General features: G+C 37.5%; 1 gene segment (V, D, J or C); it reads left to right on the top strand.

Annotated features, from left to right (window-relative positions):
- The first annotated feature begins 17507 nt into the window (after positions 1 to 17507).
- Positions 17508 to 18005, top strand: LOC116900991. The segment is given in 2 exon segments: positions 17508 to 17556; positions 17683 to 18005. Coding segments are annotated over 2 exon segments (372 nt in total).
- The last annotated feature ends 1457 nt before the right edge of the window (positions 18006 to 19462 follow it).

The raw sequence follows: 19462 nt of genomic DNA, 5'->3' as shown, positions 1-19462 counted from the left end.
TTTCTGTACCTGTTGAGGCCCGTTTTTTGACCAATTACATGGTCAATTTTGGAGAAAGTACCATGAGGAGCTGAGAAGAAGTTATATCCTTTTGCTTTAGGATAGAATGTTCTATAAATATCCGTTAAGTCCATTTGGCTCATGACTTCTCTTAGTTTGTCTATGTCTCTGTTTAATTTCTGTTTCCATGATCTGTCCATTGATGAGAGTGGGGTGTTGAAATCTACTACTATTATTGTGTGAGGTGCAATGTGTGTTTTGAGCTTTAGTAAGGTTTCTTTTATGTATGTACGTGACCTTGTATTTGGGGCATAGATATTTAGGATTGAGAGTTCATCTCGGTGGATTTTTCCTTTGATGGATATGAAGTGTCCTTCCTTATCTTTTTTGATGACTTTTAGTTGAAAATTGATTTTATTTGATATTAGAATGGCTACTCAAGCTTGCTCCTTCTGTCCATTTGCTTGGAAAGTTGTTTTCCAGTTTTCACTCTGAGGTAGTGTCTGTCTTTGTCTCTGAGGTGTGTTTCCTGTAGGCAGCAGAATGCAGGGTCCTCGTTGCGTATCCAGTTTGTTAATCTATGTCTTTTTATTGGGGAGTTGAGGCCATTGATGTTGAGAGATAATAAGGAATAGTGAGTATTGCTTCCTGCTCTATTCATTTTTGGATATGAGGTTGTGTTTGTGTGCTTTTCTTCTCTTTGTTTTGTTGCCAAGACGATTAGTTTCTTGCTTTTTCTAGGGTGTAGCTTGCCTCCTTATGTTGGGCTTTACCATTTATTATCCTTTGTAGTGCTGGATTTGTAGAAAGATATTGTGTAAATTTGGTTTTGTCATGGAATATCTTGGTTTCTCCATCTATGTTAATTGAGTGTTTTGCAGGATACAGTAACCTGGGCTGGCAGTTGTGTTCTCTTACGGTCTGTACGACATCTGTCCAGGATCTTCTGGCTTTCATAGTCTCTGGCGAAAAATCTAGGGTGATTCTGATAGGTCTGCCTTTATATGTTACTTGACCTTTTCCCATTACTGCTTTTAATATTCTTTCTTTATTTTGTGCATTTGGTGTTTTGACTATTATGTGACGGGAGGTGTTTCTTTTCTGGTCCAATCTATTTGGAGTTCTGTAGGCTTCCTGTATGCCTATGGGTATCTCTTTCTTTAGGTTAGGGAAGTTTTCTTCTATGATTTTGTTGAAGATATTTACTGGTCCTTTGAGCTGGGAGTCTTCACTCTCTTCTATACCTATTATCCTTAGGTTTGATCTTCTCATTGAGTCCTGGATTTCCTGTCTGTTTTGGACCAGTAGCTTTTTCCACTTTACATTATCTTTGACTGTTGAGTCGATGATTTCTATGGAATCTTCTGCTCCAGAGATCCTCTCTTCTATCTCTTGTATTCTGTTGGTGAAGCTTGTATCTACAGCTCCTTGTCTCTTCTTTTGGTTTTCTATATCCAGGGTTGTTTCCATGTGTTCTTTCTTGATTGCTTCTATATCCATTTTTAGTTCCTTCAACTGTTTGATTGTGTTTTCCTGGAATTCTTTCAGGGATTTTTGTGATTCCTCTCTGTAGGCTTCTAATTGTTTATTTATGTTTTCCTGCATTTCTCTAAGGGAGTTCTTCACGTCTTTCTTGAAGTCCTCCAGCATCTTGATCAAATGTGATTTTAAATCTAGATCTTGCTTTTCTGGTGTGTTTGGATATTCTGTGTTTGCTTTGGTGGGAGAATTGGGCTCCGATGATGCCATGTATTCTTTGTTTCTGTTGCTTGGATTCCTGCGTTTGCCTCTCGCCATCAGATTATCTCTAGTGTTACTTTGTTCTTTTATTTCTGACAGTGGCTAGACTGTCCTATAAGCCTGTGTGTCAGGAGTGCTCTAGACCTGTTTTCCTGTTTTCTGTCAGCCAGTTATGGGAACAGAGTGTTCTGCTTTCGGGCATGTAGTTTTTCCTATCTACAGGTCTTCAGCTGTTCCTGTGGGCCTGTGTCCTGAGTTCACTAGGCAGATCACTTGCAGCAGAAAAGTTGGTCTTACCTGTGGTCCCGAGGCTGAAGTTTGCTGGTGGGGTGTTGCTTATGAGGTCACCAGGTCCGCAGCAAACAGGAAGATCTGCGCAGCCCTTTCCGGGAGGATCCATGCACCAGGGTTCCAGATGGCATTTGTTGTTTTCCTCTGGAGTCAGAGATGTGGGCAGAGTGTAGTCTCTTCTGGTTTCCCAGGCGTGTCTGTCTCTCTGAAGGTTTAGCTCTCCCTCCCACGGGATTTGGGTGCAGAGAACTGTTTATCCGGTCTGTTTCCTTCAGGTTCTGGCGGTGTCTCAGGCAGGGGTCCTGCCGCTCCTGGGCCCTCCCCCACGGGAGCCCAGAGGCCTTATACAGTTTACTCTTGGGCCAGGGATGTGGGCACAGGTGGGCAGTGTTGGTGGTCTCTTCCGCTCTGCAGCCTCAGGAGTGCCCACCTGACCAGGCGGTGAGGTCTCTCTCCCACGGGGTTTGGGAGCAGAGACTGAGTGCAGAGTTTTAATGAGAGAAGAAGAGTAGAAGAGGGGAAGAATAAAGGCCGGTCATGAGCATGTGGAATGGGGAGAATGAAGAAATTTCTTATTGTTGCTGTTATGTTTTTAATTGTATTCTTTTGAGTTTTTTGTTTTGTTGTTGTTGTTGTTGTTATTGTCAGGGTTTATTTGTTTTTCTTTCAAAAGAGATAGTAAAGGAAGGGCATGGACTTGGGTAACTGGGAAGACATAGAGGATATGAGATACATTGGGGAAGAGAAACTGTGACCAAAATACATTGTCTGGATTTTTTTTTAAATAGATATATTTAAAAAATAAATAAAAATCCAAAGCATAAACGGAGGAAATATTTCTTTACTATAATGTTTCTTTTCTATAAATATTTTTTACTATATCTTTATATCACAATGCCCTGTTTCCCAACACAGACATGAGTAGATATAATTGATCCTCTTAGATGTAATTAACTCTTGGAGAAGTGGCAGATTAGTAGCAGTCTGTTAACTATTTTGATTAGGTACATGTCCTGCAATGTGCTGTGATGCCCTTTCTTTGAGCAAGTACTTCAAATGTGTCTCATGTCCTCAAATTATGCAGCTGATGCTGAAGAATGGAAATGAAATATTTCTGATTAAAGACTATTATTTTATGTTTAACCAAATCTTACTTGAATACTTATCAGTCAGAAAGTTCCCATCTCTTAGTTGCTATTAGTAGATCCTCCAAGATAAGAGAGAGATCAGCTGGAGTGCTCAGTGGTCAGCCCACAGAATGGGATCTCTAGCTCCACTTTTGTGTTTTCTGCTGTACCCCTCAGGTGAGAATAAGAATGTGATTCCAGACCACAAGCACCTTACAACTGGAGCATAATCACAAACTTTGAAGAGAACTGACACTCAACTGCAGGTCTTCAAAACCTCTACCATTTGTTGTGTTGTGGTGGGTTCTGTGGCATCTGTGCTGCCACAGGGCTCTGGGAGGCAGGTTGTGGGAAGTTTGATCATGCTTACTCCTCACTGTTGCTGGGAAGTTGTTGGGCCACAGAGCAGACCTGGGACACCAGTACAGGAAGGAGAAAACAAATCTGGGGCATAGGACAAAGTAGGAGCTGGCTCTGGGTATCAAGGCTGGTTCTCAGAGCAGACAACAGACTGGTGACCTTCAAGCTTGACCTAGCTGGTGATCAAGGGGGAAATGGGAGTACGGGGTGGAGAGGGACTCTGGCTGGTCCTGTGGGAGGGTCTTTGGCTTGACAACTGCAGGCTGAAGGCTCAGTGGTGGTGGTGGCAGCCATGGCTAGAAGGGTAGAGGTAGAGTAATCTATGTGAGATTAGATGGCATCTCTGTAGGCAAAGGCCTTCTATATGGCTCCCCATGGCATATCCAGTTGAAAAGAGACAGTTCATGGTTTTTAAGACATTTATCGTCATGGTGGGATGTAGATGAGTAAAACTGTACACCATTTCTCAGGGTGGGCCTGAGATTAAATACCTTTTGAAGGGAGGAGTACCTGGGCGTTCATTTGGTTAAGCCTCCAGGCCTTTAGGTACCTCATTATAATGAAGATTGGTCTTGAGCCTTTATGACCTCTGGTCACATCCTCTACCTGTGGAGGGACTTGGGGCATTGCCCTTACCTGATTGATGGACAAAATCTATGGAGGACTGGGGCTAGTGACAGGGCCTGATTTCCCAGGAGTCAGGCAAAATGCCTACAATTCCTTAGGGTCATTGGGGTTTCTAACCTTTGCTCAACCAGGACCCAGGGTATCTTTCATGGTCCCACAGCCATTGTCCTGAGAAGAACATGTAGTTGTGAATTTTCTCAACTGTGTGAAGAGCACTTTAATTTGTTTTCTAATATCTCTATATGTTTCATAAATAGATCAAACAGTATTATCTTTTATTAGAGAAAAATAATAATTATTTATTTTATTATTGCTGAATTGTTACTACTGGTATCATGAAACACCAATTCTAAAAATATGTTTTGGTGGAAATAATTAATCTGTCTTATACTTCTGAATTATAGTGCATCATTGAAGGAAATAAGGACAGTAAATAACCCTGAATGCATAAGCAAAAGCTTGGACTCTTGCTCAACCTCCTTTCTTATAGAATTTCATGAACAACAGTCCATAATGGGGTAATCTCTCTCCCATCCATAACTAATTAAAAGCTGCCCCAAGGTTTGTCTATAAGCCCTGTCTTATGGATATACTTTCTTAATTGACATTCCCTCTTCCCTGATGACTTTAGTTTGTGTCAAGTTGAAAGAAAATTATCTAGTTACCTTTATTGTTATCAACTCCTGTACTCTCTGTGTGAATTACATTGCCACCTCTCCATGTTAATACAACTATTTTAGATACTATACTACAGAAGTAATGGGCATCAGACACCTATCAGAAGGTAAGAGATGGAGGAGCAGGTTTCTTGAACTATAAAATGTCTGTGAGTCATAACTGAAACAAATAGTTTAGGACATTGTTCAGAGGCCCATGTTCCCACTATGTTGACCTATGACATCCATTTGAAGAATTTACAGTAGCTTGCAGATACCATGTTTTTGTTATACTACTAGGATAGATGGTCTTCTTTGACTCCCTCTTGGTCTCACAAAGCAAATGACATTTTGAAATTTAGGCAGATGCTAGTGTTCAGGCCATGTGTAGAAAATTAGCAGCAATTGGCCTAAACCAAAATCAGTTAGGGATTACCATGTCCTCCATGTCCTTGAATTCTATTCAAGGGAAGTCTCCTTGTATGTATATAGATAGATAGATAGATATAGATATAGATATAGATGATATAGATATAGATATATACATATATAGATATATAGATATAGATATATAGATCTATATATATAGATATAAATACTGAGAAATTGAGCCTCACAAGACTAAGTCAGAGCTTTTATCCTAATATCCTCTAAAGTATGATGCCCAAAGAGATGATGTATGATAAGTACCAGTACATCTCAAGTTGGAAATGAGGGCAGTATAAATTTTTGATAAAAGAGTACAATTATTTTTGAAATGTACAGATATATATCTGATCAACCCATCTTTTGAGAAAACATCAAGTCATTTTCTGTCCATGTACTCATTTGACACTAATCTTTCCTGGTTCTATAACAAAATATCAGAGTGTATATAGTTAATAAAGAAAAGGTTTTAAACCAAAGTTTTTTACTCTAAATGTACACAATCAATGTTTGTCATCATCTTTCTGAAGTTAGAAAGTTTTCATTATACTATATTTCCATAGATAGGACCGAATCTGAATAACTGTATCTGTATAATACTTTAAAGTGTCTTACATTTTTGAGCATGTGAAAACTTTCAGTTTTAGACATTGAAAATAATTTCTCCAAAATATATCTACCTACCCACTGCTGAGCAACTTGCTACTGATAGAATTGGAGTGGGGGAGCTAATATTTTCAACTATGTACCTACTGATAACCCTAAAAGGCTCCAAATGGTAGTTCAAATCCAATGGCCCATCACACAGACTCTCAACTTGTGGGTTGAGACCACTTTGAATGTCAAATGACCCTTTCACAGAGATCATTAACGCTCATTAGAAATATCAGATATGTGTATTGTAACTCATAAGAATAGCAAAATTAGTTATGAAATAGTAGGTTTAAGTAATTTGTTACTTAACAGTCACCAGAACATGAGAACCTATATTAAAGTGTTACACCATTAGGAACTTCAAGAATCACTGGTCCAAAACCTGGCTTTAGATAAAATCAATAGGGTATAAAACCAAAAAACCAAAAAAACAAAAAAACAAAACAAAACAAAAACAAAAACAAAGTCTTAATTCTGGGGAAGGGACTTGGATGGAAGAGTGCAAAAGTATTGACATGGGAGAAGATTGGGGAAGGGAATAATCAGAATTAATTATATAAATATATAAGATCATCAAAGACTTAGTAAACATTTTAAAGGTAAAGGCAACTAAAGGGGGGTGTGCATTAAAAAGTAAATTCCCATTAAAATGCAGTTATTTGAGTGGGGCAAGGAAAGGAGTCCCTAAGAAAGTATAGCTAGTGATTTTGACTCTTATGTGTGCCAAAGAAATCACATATTAAATAAGAAACGTTTATTGTTTTCAGTATTGTATGTATGTTTGGCATAATTTGTGTCTGTCTGCATGATTGTTTTGCATTATGTACCTGTGTATTTGAAGGCCCAAAGTTGATATTAGGAGTTATCCGTCATCATTCTTATCCCTTCTTCTTTGCAACAAGTATCTCGATCAAAGACAGAACTGGGTATCATGATTGCTTTGTTGCAAATTTTGGCTGAATGTTATATCTTAGCTTTTTCTATGCTGGAAGTACAGGTGTGCCAGCCCACAAAACATTGATATGACTGTTAGGAATCCAAACTCTGGTCTTCAAAATTACCATGGCAAATCATTTATAAGCATTGAGTTTTCTCTCCACATACAATCTACGACACCCTTCATAATAGACCCAAATAATATGAAGTACCTCGGTGTGACTTTAAAAAAGCAAGTATAAGATCTGTACAATAAGAACTTCAAGTCTCTGAAGAAAGAAATTGAAGAAGACCTCAGAAGATGGAAAGATCTCCCATGCTCATGGATTGGCAGGATTAATATAGTAAAAATGGCAATTTTACCAAAAGCGATCTACAGATTCAATGCAATCCCCATCAAAATACCAATCCAATTCTTCAAAGAGTTAGAAAGAACAATTTGCAAATTCATCTGGAATAGCAAAAAACCCAGGATAGCTAAAACTATCCTCAACAATAAAAGGACTTCAGGGGGAATCACTATCCCTGAACTCAAGCAGTATTACAGAGCAATAGTGATAAAAACTGCATGGTATTGGTACAGAGACAGATAGATAGACCAATGGAACATAATTGAAGACCCAGAAAAGAGCCCACACACCTATGGGCACTTGATTTTTGACAAAGGAGACAAAACCATCAAATGGAAAAAAAGAGAGCATTTTTTGGTGGGATTGCAGACTGGTACAACCATTCTGGAAATCAATCTGGAGGTTCCTCAGAAAATTGGATATTGAACTACCTGAGGGTCCAGCTATACCTCTCTTGGGCATATACCCAAAAGATGCCCCAACATATAAGAAAGACACGTGCTCCACTAAGTTCATAGCAGCCTTATTTATAATAGCCAGAAGCTGGAAAGAACCCAGTTGCCTTTCACAGAGGAATGGATACAGAAAATGTGGTACATCTACACAATAGAATATTACTCAGCTATCAAAAACAATGCCTTTATGAAATTCATAGTCAAATGGTTGGAACTGGAAAATATAATCCTGAGTGAGGTAACCCAATCACAGAAAAACACACATGGTATGCACTCTTTGATAAGTGGCTATTAGCCCAAATGCTTGAATTATCCTAGGTGCATAGAACACATGAATCTCAAGACGGATGATCTAAATGTGAATGCTTCACTCCTTCTTTAAAAGGGGAACAAGAATACCCTTGGCAGGGAATAGAGAGGCAAAGATTAAAACAGAGACAGAAGGAACACCCATTCAGAGCCTGCCCCACATGTGGCACATACATAAACAGCCACCCAATTAGACAAGATGGATGAAGCAAAGAAGTGCAGGCTGACAGGAGCTGGATGTAGATCTCTCCTGAGAGACACAGCCAGAATACAGCAAATACAGAGGCGAATGTCAGCAGCAAACCACTGTACGGACAATAGGACCCCCGTTGAAGGAATCACAGAAAGAACTGGAAGAGCTTGAAGGGGCTGGAGACCCCTTATGAACAACAATGCCAAGCAACCAGAGCTGCCAGGGACTAAGCCACTACCTAAAGACTATACATCGACTGACCCTGTACTCTGACCTCATAGGTAGCAATGAATATCCTAGTAAGATCACCAATGGAAGGGGAAGCCCTTGGTCGTGCTAAGACTGAACCCCCAGTGAACGTAACTGTTGGGGGGGAGGGCGGCAATGGGGGAAGGATAGGGAGGGGAACACCCATAAAGAAGGGGAAGGGGAGGGGTTAGGGGGTTGTTGGCCCAGAAACCGGGAAAGGGAATAACACTCGAAATGTAAATAAGAAATACTTAAGTTAATAAAAAAAGTAATAAAAAAAGTTTCCAATTTCCTGAGCATGAAAAAATGCTGAAAAATATTTCTGCTTTTTCATGAATTATTTATTGTATCATTTAAAGTTTACACAGCCTAATATCAGTTTGACACGTGTCTCAGCTAATGTAAGCAAGAAACCCTGAGTTCCATTGACAGTATGAGGGGAATCTATAGCACGGATGTATCTTACATTTCTAATGCACTAGAAATGATTCTTAAATATTTAGAATACGGGGAGAATAATATTTGAAAAAATAAAAATATTTCGTGTGACTTAACATCACTTCAAAATTGAGTATCCAGGTTTATATGTACACCATTATGTAGGAAGAATGGGTCAACAAATTGTGATTTGCTGCTTGCAGTGGTCCACTTGTATGTAACAGTCATTTGTGTGCCTGCTACACCCTATAACCAGCATGACACCTGGACACAAAATATGACAGAGTGCATGATCAAAACAATCAAACAGATGGTTTGAACTACATGGTCATGTACCAGTTGGGCCTTGGTGGAGAGTACAAAGGCTTGTCCACTTCCTGCAATAAGAATCTCCTTTTGCCAATTACCTTACTCCTTGAGTCTATGTAGTTGACTCTTCAGTTTTTAACTCCGACATCATACCTAGGTTCTTGGTCATGGTCACAAGCAACACCAGTGTATGTACATTCAATGTATATATAGTCACTGCGCATATACAGCATGGTGATGGGAATCAATTATTGGGCAATTGCTTAGAATTTTCAGGAAGCACAAGAGGAAGGCTGGCAGGCAGAAAGAAAGGAAGAATGGGAGGAGAAAGTGATAGGGTGAAAGAGCAGAATGTATTTATTCTTAGAAGAATGTATAAATGTATTTATTCTTAGAAGAATAAATAATAATTGCATGGAAGAGAAATAGTCTACAAGAAAATAATGACTGGATTCTGCGTATTATTATGGATCTGAAGTCAGTTATTCTTGTGACCAATCACTGAAGTGTGACATACTCAATGTAATTTTAATTCAAAATGTCTAATGGTGGTCATCATTCAGAAAGGGCTTCAGTAAGCAAGTGAGATCATAGGAGACTTCCTGCCTTCTTGCTCAACTGTGAAGGGTGTTCTCTGGTGAGGCATGGCCACAAAGACTTCCTTCCAGGATACCTTCTTAAAGCCCCCAAAACTTTGTTTCAGAATTTCTTCTCCCTACTGATGTGCATTCTCATGTTTGTCAATGCATACTCCTCATTCATGTGGCTTGGTGTGGGGGGTACTGTATGAATCTCACTGCCTATACCCTGGTATGATTACTTCCTGGGTTATAGCCCTCTCTATTGGGAAAATTTCTTGCAGATCATCATGAAGAAAAACTTCATGAAGTAATGCTGTTTAATTAATTCATTAATTAATGAATTAATGACTCTATAGAATTCCTGATTTAATTAAAAAAATTTACAAAGGAAGTTTAAGGAGATGGTTTTAGTTGTTTTACTAGGAAGTTATAACTAAAGTTAGAATCAAGAGTAAAGTATGCTTCTTCCTCATAGAATAGTAGGTAGAGGCTGCACAATTAGGTGTACCATGAGCTTTCATGAATTGCATTAAGATGAGAAATAGGTTTGGGACAGATTTTTGATGAAAAGCAAAGCATTCATTCGAGGTTGGATCCCAGGATGAAGCTACAGAAGGGAACTATGATACAACAAAGCTGTAAGAAAATATAGTCTGAACTTATAATGAGATTGTAGAATAATACACTGCTTAGAACTTGCTATCAGCATTTTTATGTAATTCCCATTTTGTGTAACATTTTATCTATGAAGTATTTTTTTACCCAGAATACTTTTTGTCTAAAAAGTTATAAAAGCTGAAGCTTTCATAAAGGTTTGATACACCCCATTTCTGCCTGATCTAGTGTCCTGTGTCTGTGTGCCAGACTTTTTCCATTTTTTTCTTTTTCTCTGGGTCATGAAGAATTAACAAACTGGTAAGCAAGAGGCCCTATGTTCCTTTGATTCAAGGAGTAAAGAGTCTAAGTAACTAGTTATTTTTAAAAAAATTCCTTGCAGCAACTATCTTCAGGAGATAAATTGCCAGAAACCCTCAGCTTTTGACCTCAGGGGAACGAAAGAGAGATAATTACTTCTGTTCCCAAAAACAGTAAGAGAAAATTAAATGATAAAGATCATCACCATTTGTTATTTCTCCAATGCTGTGTCCAACTTCATCACCCAACCTTGTTGAGGCTGGCCCCCAGTAATCTATTATTTAACAAATATTGCTACTCATTCAGTTTCTATTATCTATTCATCAATTCTATTAGATTCATACAATTCAGGAAATCAGTTATAATTTTAGTAAAAAGATAATTTGCATTATTAATGAAAGAAAAACCAACATATCTCTGTAGCACTGAAAATATTGGGAAGTGTTTAAATAAATGTATTAACTGCTTTGATTATCACCATCAGTTATCTCCATCAATTCACTTCTGTCTTAGGATTTCCATTGCTGTGAAGAGACACCATGATCAAGGAAACTCTTACAAAGACAAACAATTCATTAGCCCTGGATTATCGTTTAGGAGGTTCAGTCCATTATCAGCTTTATGCCAAGCATGGCAATAGGCAGGAAGACAGGGGGATGGAGGAGGTGGGAGTTCTACATCTTGATCCAAAGGCAGCCTAGGAGTGGAGAAATGTGTTTCACCTCAGTGTAGCTTGAGTATTTTTAAGACCTCAAATCCTTGCCTCCACAGTGAAATGCTGAGTATAACATGGCCAAACCCACCTCCTAAAAGACACTACCCCCACTTATTTATTTATTTACTTATTTATTATTTTACAGTAAAGTATACTGTGTTGCTTGTCAAACACACAATACTAATGAGGTGGAGTCATTTGAGGGAACAGAAGAGATTCTGTTTCTCTCTTTTAACATTTTTCCTGTTTTAACTTATTATTAGGGTCAGAATATCTTCCAAGAATACAAATTGATCATCTCAGTATTATATAGGTCTGGATACACACTGAGGATCAGGCAAGGTGTGCAATGGACTAGAAGGACAGCTTAGTAGTTATGATCATTGGTTATTCTTCCAGGGGCCCTGGGTTTGATTTCCTATTGCAAGTTCACAACCATCCACAACTCTAGCCTCAGATTATATGAATGCATCTTTTAGCCACTCCAGGAACATTCACTGTACACAAACATCCACATTGACAATTATGTATACTCATAAAATAAAAATCAATGAACCTTTGAAAAAAATCAAGAGTCTAAAGTGCTATGCTCTTCAGTGACCCAGGAGAAACTATTTGTCTTCTATCTTCTCAAATCAAAGATACTTCTCATCACTTTTTCATGGGCTCCTCTCTCATAAACCCAATCAGATCTTTCTCTGATGTGGCCCCTTATTGATTATGTCTGTAAGCCATTTCATTATGTGGACCATTATGAATAAAATGTTTCCACCTTTATTTATCAATATAATATTCTTTGTTTTTAAAATGATTATTATATGTTTAATTTGTGTAGAATATATTTAATTATACATATATTCTTGAAACATAATTCTGCTTTTCTATAACAGCAGTACATGTTTTTTTATATATATATTTCATTTTGAAGTGGAAGTTCATATGGGAAAATGAGAATGAGTGCGTGTAAATGAAGTACAGAAGCATGCCAGAAGGGAGCTGGAGCTGTATGCATTTGTGAAACATAAAGAAGGATGCCTATAAAGGCATTTATTTTCTCTGTGAGAATAGTATCTTATCTTAACTGATGAGACATATTTCCCAGCCCTGCAGTAAGCATACCAAAACTTTATCATTCTGACTTGCCTGTTATTGAAGAGTTGAAATCTTAATAAGTTTTATGAATGGGGAAAATTGATTCTGTTTACTATGATTAAATTGAATAATGTTTCAAAATGTAATATTTTATATAGGAGAATATAATATATGGATATGATGTATTTGATATTGTTATTCCCCTCTCTTCCGTGAATCTACAATTCATTCCTCATCCAATAACTTCAAGTCTAGGTATACATATACCTAAACCCTGAGAACAATATACCCCACACACTGAGTCCACTGTGGGTTTATCATATATTAATAGATGTAGGAACACCCACTGAAACAAGCATAGTAAATTTATCACAGATAACACTCTAAGAGAGGGAAAGAGCTCCTCATACTACATGCTTCAGCGCTGATGGACTTAATTTCTTGCATGTCTTATACAGACAGCCATAGTTGGTGTTAGTTCATGAAAGTATAATCTTGTTAGTTCTAGAACACTGTTTTGCCGTTTCTTCCTCATCTTTGGTTCTTATACTCCACAAGGTTTGCGATCTATAGACAATTTATTTGAATGTTTTAAAAGCTATATCAAAAATTTTTAGTCATTCACTAATGTTTGCTTTCCCTGAGAAGACATGCATTAACAGGTTGGCTTAGGGTTCTCATAACAAGAGAGGGCCTCAATCTCATCTCTGTGCTTTCTGTTGTTCTTCAACTCTGGGAAAATTAGGAATTGGAAAAACAATTTCCAGACGTTCCTTCTTAAGGAAGGTTCCAGAATGATCACAGGGCTGTTATTGCTACCACCCATGAACCTGAGAGACCTGTCTTTGATAAAAACAGATCTTAAAAATACAGCCATTTACTGTGAAAATCCTAGGGTCCAATACTCATATACTCATTTAAGTTGAACAAATTCTCTATTTCTATTGGCTTTTCCACATCTATTGATTCTAAACTCATACAGTGTTCTAATTAAGTTTCAAGTTATGACAGTTGTCTCTATATTGAGGACTGAATCATCAACTGCAGAAATAATCCCATAAGAAATCAGATTTCTTTTTTGAAATCACATGCCAAGTCACTGCAGGAGTAGACCTATCCTCTCTGACTGAGGTCAGACATGTGAGCTCAGTTAGGGGAATAGGACCCACAAACAGGCAACAGAATTAGGTACATGGAAAGAAGTGGAAAAATACTATAAGTCTTCATGTCTGCACCTTCAAAGACACCATTTTTATCTAAATTGCATTCACATCTTTCAGGAATGTGACTTTGATGACAAAGCTTCATACTCATGGTAATTGATTGTTAAAGCCATCATTCCCAATTTTCCTTTCTTGTCCCAACATAATAAATCACTTCCTATATGTCCATATATCCAATAATATCAGGCTGAGAATGATCATGTAGAATTGTGAAGATTTATTTAAAGACTTGCTCTTTCAGCATTCTACAGCAGAGAAAAGTATACAACCTGAGGAAGAACAGAGCCAAATTTCTGTAGAGAAATGAGGTCTATACTGTGTTCATAGCCTAGTGTCTGGAGCTTTTCTGCAACCTATATTCATCAACCCACTCTTTCAAACCAATTTGGGGAACTAATTAGCATTAGAGTACAAACAGTTAGATTTTTCCTTCTCCCAAATCCAATGAGATGTACCCCACCTACCACACTACCCAAATTTAAACCCTCTCTGATAATAGCTCCCTGTAAAGTTGTCTATTGTTTCCATGAGAAACCATATTCTCCTTCTGATTTGAACCATTACTAATTATTGAGAATCATATAATTAGTGATGCCTGGATAAAGTATTCACAGAGTAGAGTGAATGATTTTTTTTTAATTTCGGAAGTTTTTAGAATATTTACATATCTGAGAATATTGATGCTCAAAAACTGAAGAGACTTCTAAATGATTAATTTGAAGAAAAACTCCTTTAAATAGTTTCAAACTTAAAGCAGTTTTACAACAAACTTACATAATCTTATTACCTGAATAAAATGTTTTTGTTAGTATTATCAAGAGTTTTCAAATTTGAGAAATTTAAAGGACATAGGAAGACATATAATCAGTAAGTCTATGAAAAAAACTGACAAAATGCAGCTTACATACTTTATTTACAGCTTGATCTCAAATGATCATGATAGACAGTTAAAATTCATCAAGATGTGACATATTTGGTATGGTATGACTCGATTCAATAAATTGTTCTTTGTTTTTTTTCTGTTTTGAAAGACTCTGTGCAGTCATAAATGAGACTCTTTTTAATGAGATAGTATTTTACAGCTCTCCTATATTTATAGTCATGAATCAGTTGGCTGTAAACCAATGTGAATGTGAATTTAAGATCTAGGAAATCTCTTCTCAGTTTTGTAAGAATGATTGGAGGGCTTACACTTTCTTAACCCTAAATAAGTATCACCTTATCCTTTGGTGCTCCAGTCATCAAGAAATAGACCACAATCCAGGCACTGGACGAATGATAGTAAAATTAGTCCAGCCTTCTTATAGGTTATGCATTTTTTGAATAATCCCACTGTTTTACATATTTCTATGGGGAAGAAATTTTGAATGCCATCGATGGTTAACCAGAAGTCCAAGAGTTTGATTGTAGATGAACTTTATTTGAACTTTAGTGTTATTTGATCTAAGACAATGAAGTGTGTTGGAAAATATGCTTCCAGAGGATTTTGAAAAAAGGCTGATTTAGAGAGGTGAGAGACTCGCCAAGTTCTATCCATTTTGTCATGTATTATATTTAATAATAACATTAGAAGGTTCTGGGACTATAGCCTCATGAAGGAAGTAAAGGTAGAGGTAGTCACCTGAAAAACCTAGGTGCTATATCAACCTATCCACAAAGCAGAAGTGTTGCAAGTGAAGTCAAACATTTCAGGTAGTAAGAAAGGAGATCGTCTTCTCTGTTGAGTTATACATGAGGAACTTATATAGCCCAAAGAGACATCGTAGTCAGCCAGCAGCATTCCTGACCTTGGATCTAGGCAGCAATGAATTTAATCCTGCCGTTCTGTAGAGAAGAAATCAGGCCATATAATTACCCTGTGTGTAAGGGTCTGTGCCACACTTTGATGAAACTGTATAATAAATTAGCATTTTGATGAACTATGTTTATTGGCATGTTTTTATTGTTTAATGAAAGCATGTATATATGGTGTCACTACACAAATTATGTTCATATTAATAGATATTATTAATGCTATATGGAAACTTGGTATGTCTATTGCACATAAATAAATCTCTGCTATATCCCTGAATGGAAACTCTGTGGCTGCATACCCCAGTGTTACCCTCCTCATGAATTTTTTAAATCAATCAGTTTTTAACCTATCCATCATGTTCTTCTTTTGGACAGCTCATCTTCAGGCCATGAGTGGGTGATTTCACCCAGTAAAATTTCTTTTTCCAATAGAATGCTTCTCTGCACATGTAAAACTATTTCCATTCAACCTTTGATGGAAACTCACACTAAGTCAGGACACAGCTATGACTTCCCTTGTATACCTTCTACTTTTTCTTCTTTATATGCTTTTTTCATCACATAACTTGTCTTTCTGTCCAAAACTTAAAAGGACATACATGTCCTTTTAATATTTTGAAAATATATGGTGCCCATAACATATGAAAGTTTTGGATCCACTGTACATTTAAGGACATGAATAATTATTTTTGAGAGAATACTCATGCACATAAAATAAAATAACTTGTTTTAAAATGGGATAGAAGACAGATGACATGATCTGAAGACTCACAAGAACATTGGTATAATTCCAGACAAATCTAGAAAAGTTGCTCATATGTAAACAGCAGAGAAAACCCATGCCTTTGTGCCTGGATGGAAGGAATTATTGTGCAGCTGACTTACCAGAAATAAGTAAAGGGAGATTGTGAGCCAGAAAATATGGGTTATTTATGTAAGATTCTGTCTTTATTTAAAATCCACACCTTCCAGTATTATTCTCTTACTCTTCTGGGATCACAGTGAACAAGAAGTTCCAAGGTGAGTTGTGGTGCTCAATCCAGAGGGATACATCTGCAAAAGGTTTCCATACCCAAAGCCTAGGAAATATTGAGGGAAAGGAAATGGAAAGACTGATTTAGTCAGAGGATAAGGGAATTTTCTATGAGGTTGTGTCTCCTAATAACAAGAGAAGCTACCTATAAAGTGTTGACAATATGAGTACTCAAATGTGAGTTGAGCAAGGAAGACACCAATGAATGTGACAAACAGAATGGGCCATAGCCCATGAGGCTTCACATCTACAAAAAAATCACTATGGAGCAGAGGATATAGCTGTCAGTAGAAGTGGTGCTCTTCCTCAGGGATGAACACACCAATGGATTATCCCGGATGAAAAGATCAGTCCTGAAATCATACACAGAAGTATATTCTGTGGCGTCTAAAAGATATATTTACGAATGTGCCTGTGTGTATGTGTGTTTGTGTGTGTGTATGTGTGTGTGCAATCATGCATGCTTGCGTGTTTATGTGTGTGAGAATATCAATATATGTTCATAGGGAAAATAGATAAAGAGTCCATGAATTTGAAAAAGAACGGGGAAAATTATGGGGGAGAATGGTAGTAAGGAAAGGGAAGAGAAAAATGGTCTAACTAAAATTCAGGCTCACAAACATACGGAAAAAAAAACAGAAAAAGATGTATGGCCACAATACTTTGAAAGGACAATGGAACCAGTTATGTACTACCTAGAACAGTACGATATCTGAAAAACCTGTACAAGGAAGAAAACACATGGTAAATCTGAATAGAACATGATAGAAATCAAAATAATGTTTCACTCCATAGACTATGTCCCTTGTTTGTTGTTCCAACAGTTGCACATCCTCTACATATAAACATGTACTGTTTCTTAATTGGAGAAAAAAAGAGAACCACAGGTCTATAATGTGTGCTGACATGATGAATCCTGCAGCTGTGCCTACCCTTTGCTGATTTGCATACATCCAAAGCACTGACATGAGGACTTCTTCATAATCAGGTCACACCCTGTGTTGGAATCAGCCTCATAGAGATCACACACAGACATGGGTGTGCCCACTCAGCTCCTGGGTTTGTTGCTGCTCTGGATTACACGTAAGGAAAACAGCACTGAAAATTTATTCAACTTCCTGTACTCAAAATTGCTTTGTCACCGTAAAAATCCTCTTGCAACCGAGTTAATCAGGTGTGGATATTTTTTTTTCAATTTTCCAATCTTAGATGCCATATGTGATATCCAGATGACACAGTCTCCAGCTTCCCTGTCTGCATCTGTGGGAGAAACTGTCTCCATCGAATGTCTAGCAAGTGAGGACATCAACAATGAATTAGCGTGGTATCAGCAGAAGCCAGGGAAATCTCCTCAGCTCCTGATCTATTATGCAAGTAGCTTGCAAGATGGGGTCCCATCACGGTTCAGTGGCAGTGGATCTGGCACACAGTATTCTCTAAAGATAAACAGCCTGCAGCCTGAAGATGTTGGAAGTTATTTCTGTCAACAACATAACGATTATCCTCCCACAGTGATTCAAGCCATGACATAAACCATGCAGGGAAGCAGAAGCGAGAGTACAGGGTGCCCCAGCTGATCCTCATGATGACTCCAGCTGCTCAACTGCTGTGAGTATTGTTCTTTGCCAGGGACAAAGGTCAATTTATCATTTTTACACAGGAGTCAGAGAAATTGTTCTGTGTCCTAAATCCTTGTTTTTCCCCTTGTCTATTATGAAAAGAATGGAATGGTTTACATTACTAATTAAAAAATGAAAATAAAAACACTAAAAATACCTGTTTAGATGTAGCAGAATATTCACAATAGTGGCTTCATTTAACAATGCTGTACATACATAAGACACACACACACATATGATGCAGCACACAGAGAGAAACACAGAGAGACAGAGAGAGAGAGAGAGAGAGGAGAGGAGAGAGAGGAGGGGAGAGAGAAAGGAAAGAGAAAGGAGGGGAAGGAAGGATGGAGAGGAGGCAGGGAGGGAAGGGAAGGAGGAAGAAACCTTGAGTTATTTTGGAAGGAAAATTTTATCTATTTATAGGATTAATATAATGAGGAAGAAGTCTAGGAAAATAGTTTACTGATTATGAACATTGACTGTTCTTATATGGGATCTGAATTCAAGTCCCAACATTCACTTGATGTTTAGGTTTTGATAACTCCAATTCAAGGAATCTTTTAAGCTACTCTTCTTTTATTTGAGTGAAGGAATTTGTGCCACTGTTGAAGCAGGTAAGCAGACTGCATAGAGGCAAGGAAGAAAACACATTATATTGATTTATTAAACCTGGACCAGATTTAGGTAGTTTGATCTCATTAACTATATTTCCAACAAATTTAAACATAGTATAGTTTTGGAAAATGTTTCCTGATGTAAGAATTGGTATGAGGCAAGGACTGTAGAGAATAGTAAAAATTTTTAAAAATTCCCAGGTGAATTTAACATAGAGTCAAGACTGGGCAGTATAGTATATTTGATTCCTTCTGACTGGATAGAGAGCTAGAACAACAGCCGAGGGATGGTTGTCATTCCAGGATGGTGATGGCAAGGCAGGTGTCTAAGTCACAAGAATATGGAAAAACAGGAGAGATACAATTTAGGGAACCTCTGATAATTTTCCAATGAAATGAAACAAAAATTCTCCTTAGGTTTTTTTTTTTCTGCAGTTTAACTTCATACAAAAATATGCAGAGGTAGTGGAAATAATATAAGAATCAACAGAGAAAATAGCTTGTGATCTTCATTGCACTTCTGAGTCTGTGCTGTGGTAGATGACTCTGTCCTAAATGGGAGAGTCTCAAGGAAAGCACACACTGAGCCTGAACCTGAAGTTATTCAAAACACAATAGAAATCTAAGTCTCCAGACTGCATATTTAATTTAGTAGATAAAGAAGTGAATCCCTATTCTGTTATGGGAGAGTTGCAGATGCTGGGACAGGTTAAGTTTTGAGGTGAAGCTACTCCTCCACTGTTTACATAATCCACA

The sequence above is a fragment of the Rattus rattus genome, chromosome 5 (assembly GCF_011064425.1).
Source record: "Rattus rattus isolate New Zealand chromosome 5, Rrattus_CSIRO_v1, whole genome shotgun sequence".
In the NCBI taxonomy this organism is placed as follows: Eukaryota; Metazoa; Chordata; class Mammalia; order Rodentia; family Muridae; genus Rattus; species Rattus rattus.
This window is presented reverse-complemented; position numbering and strand designations above follow the sequence as displayed.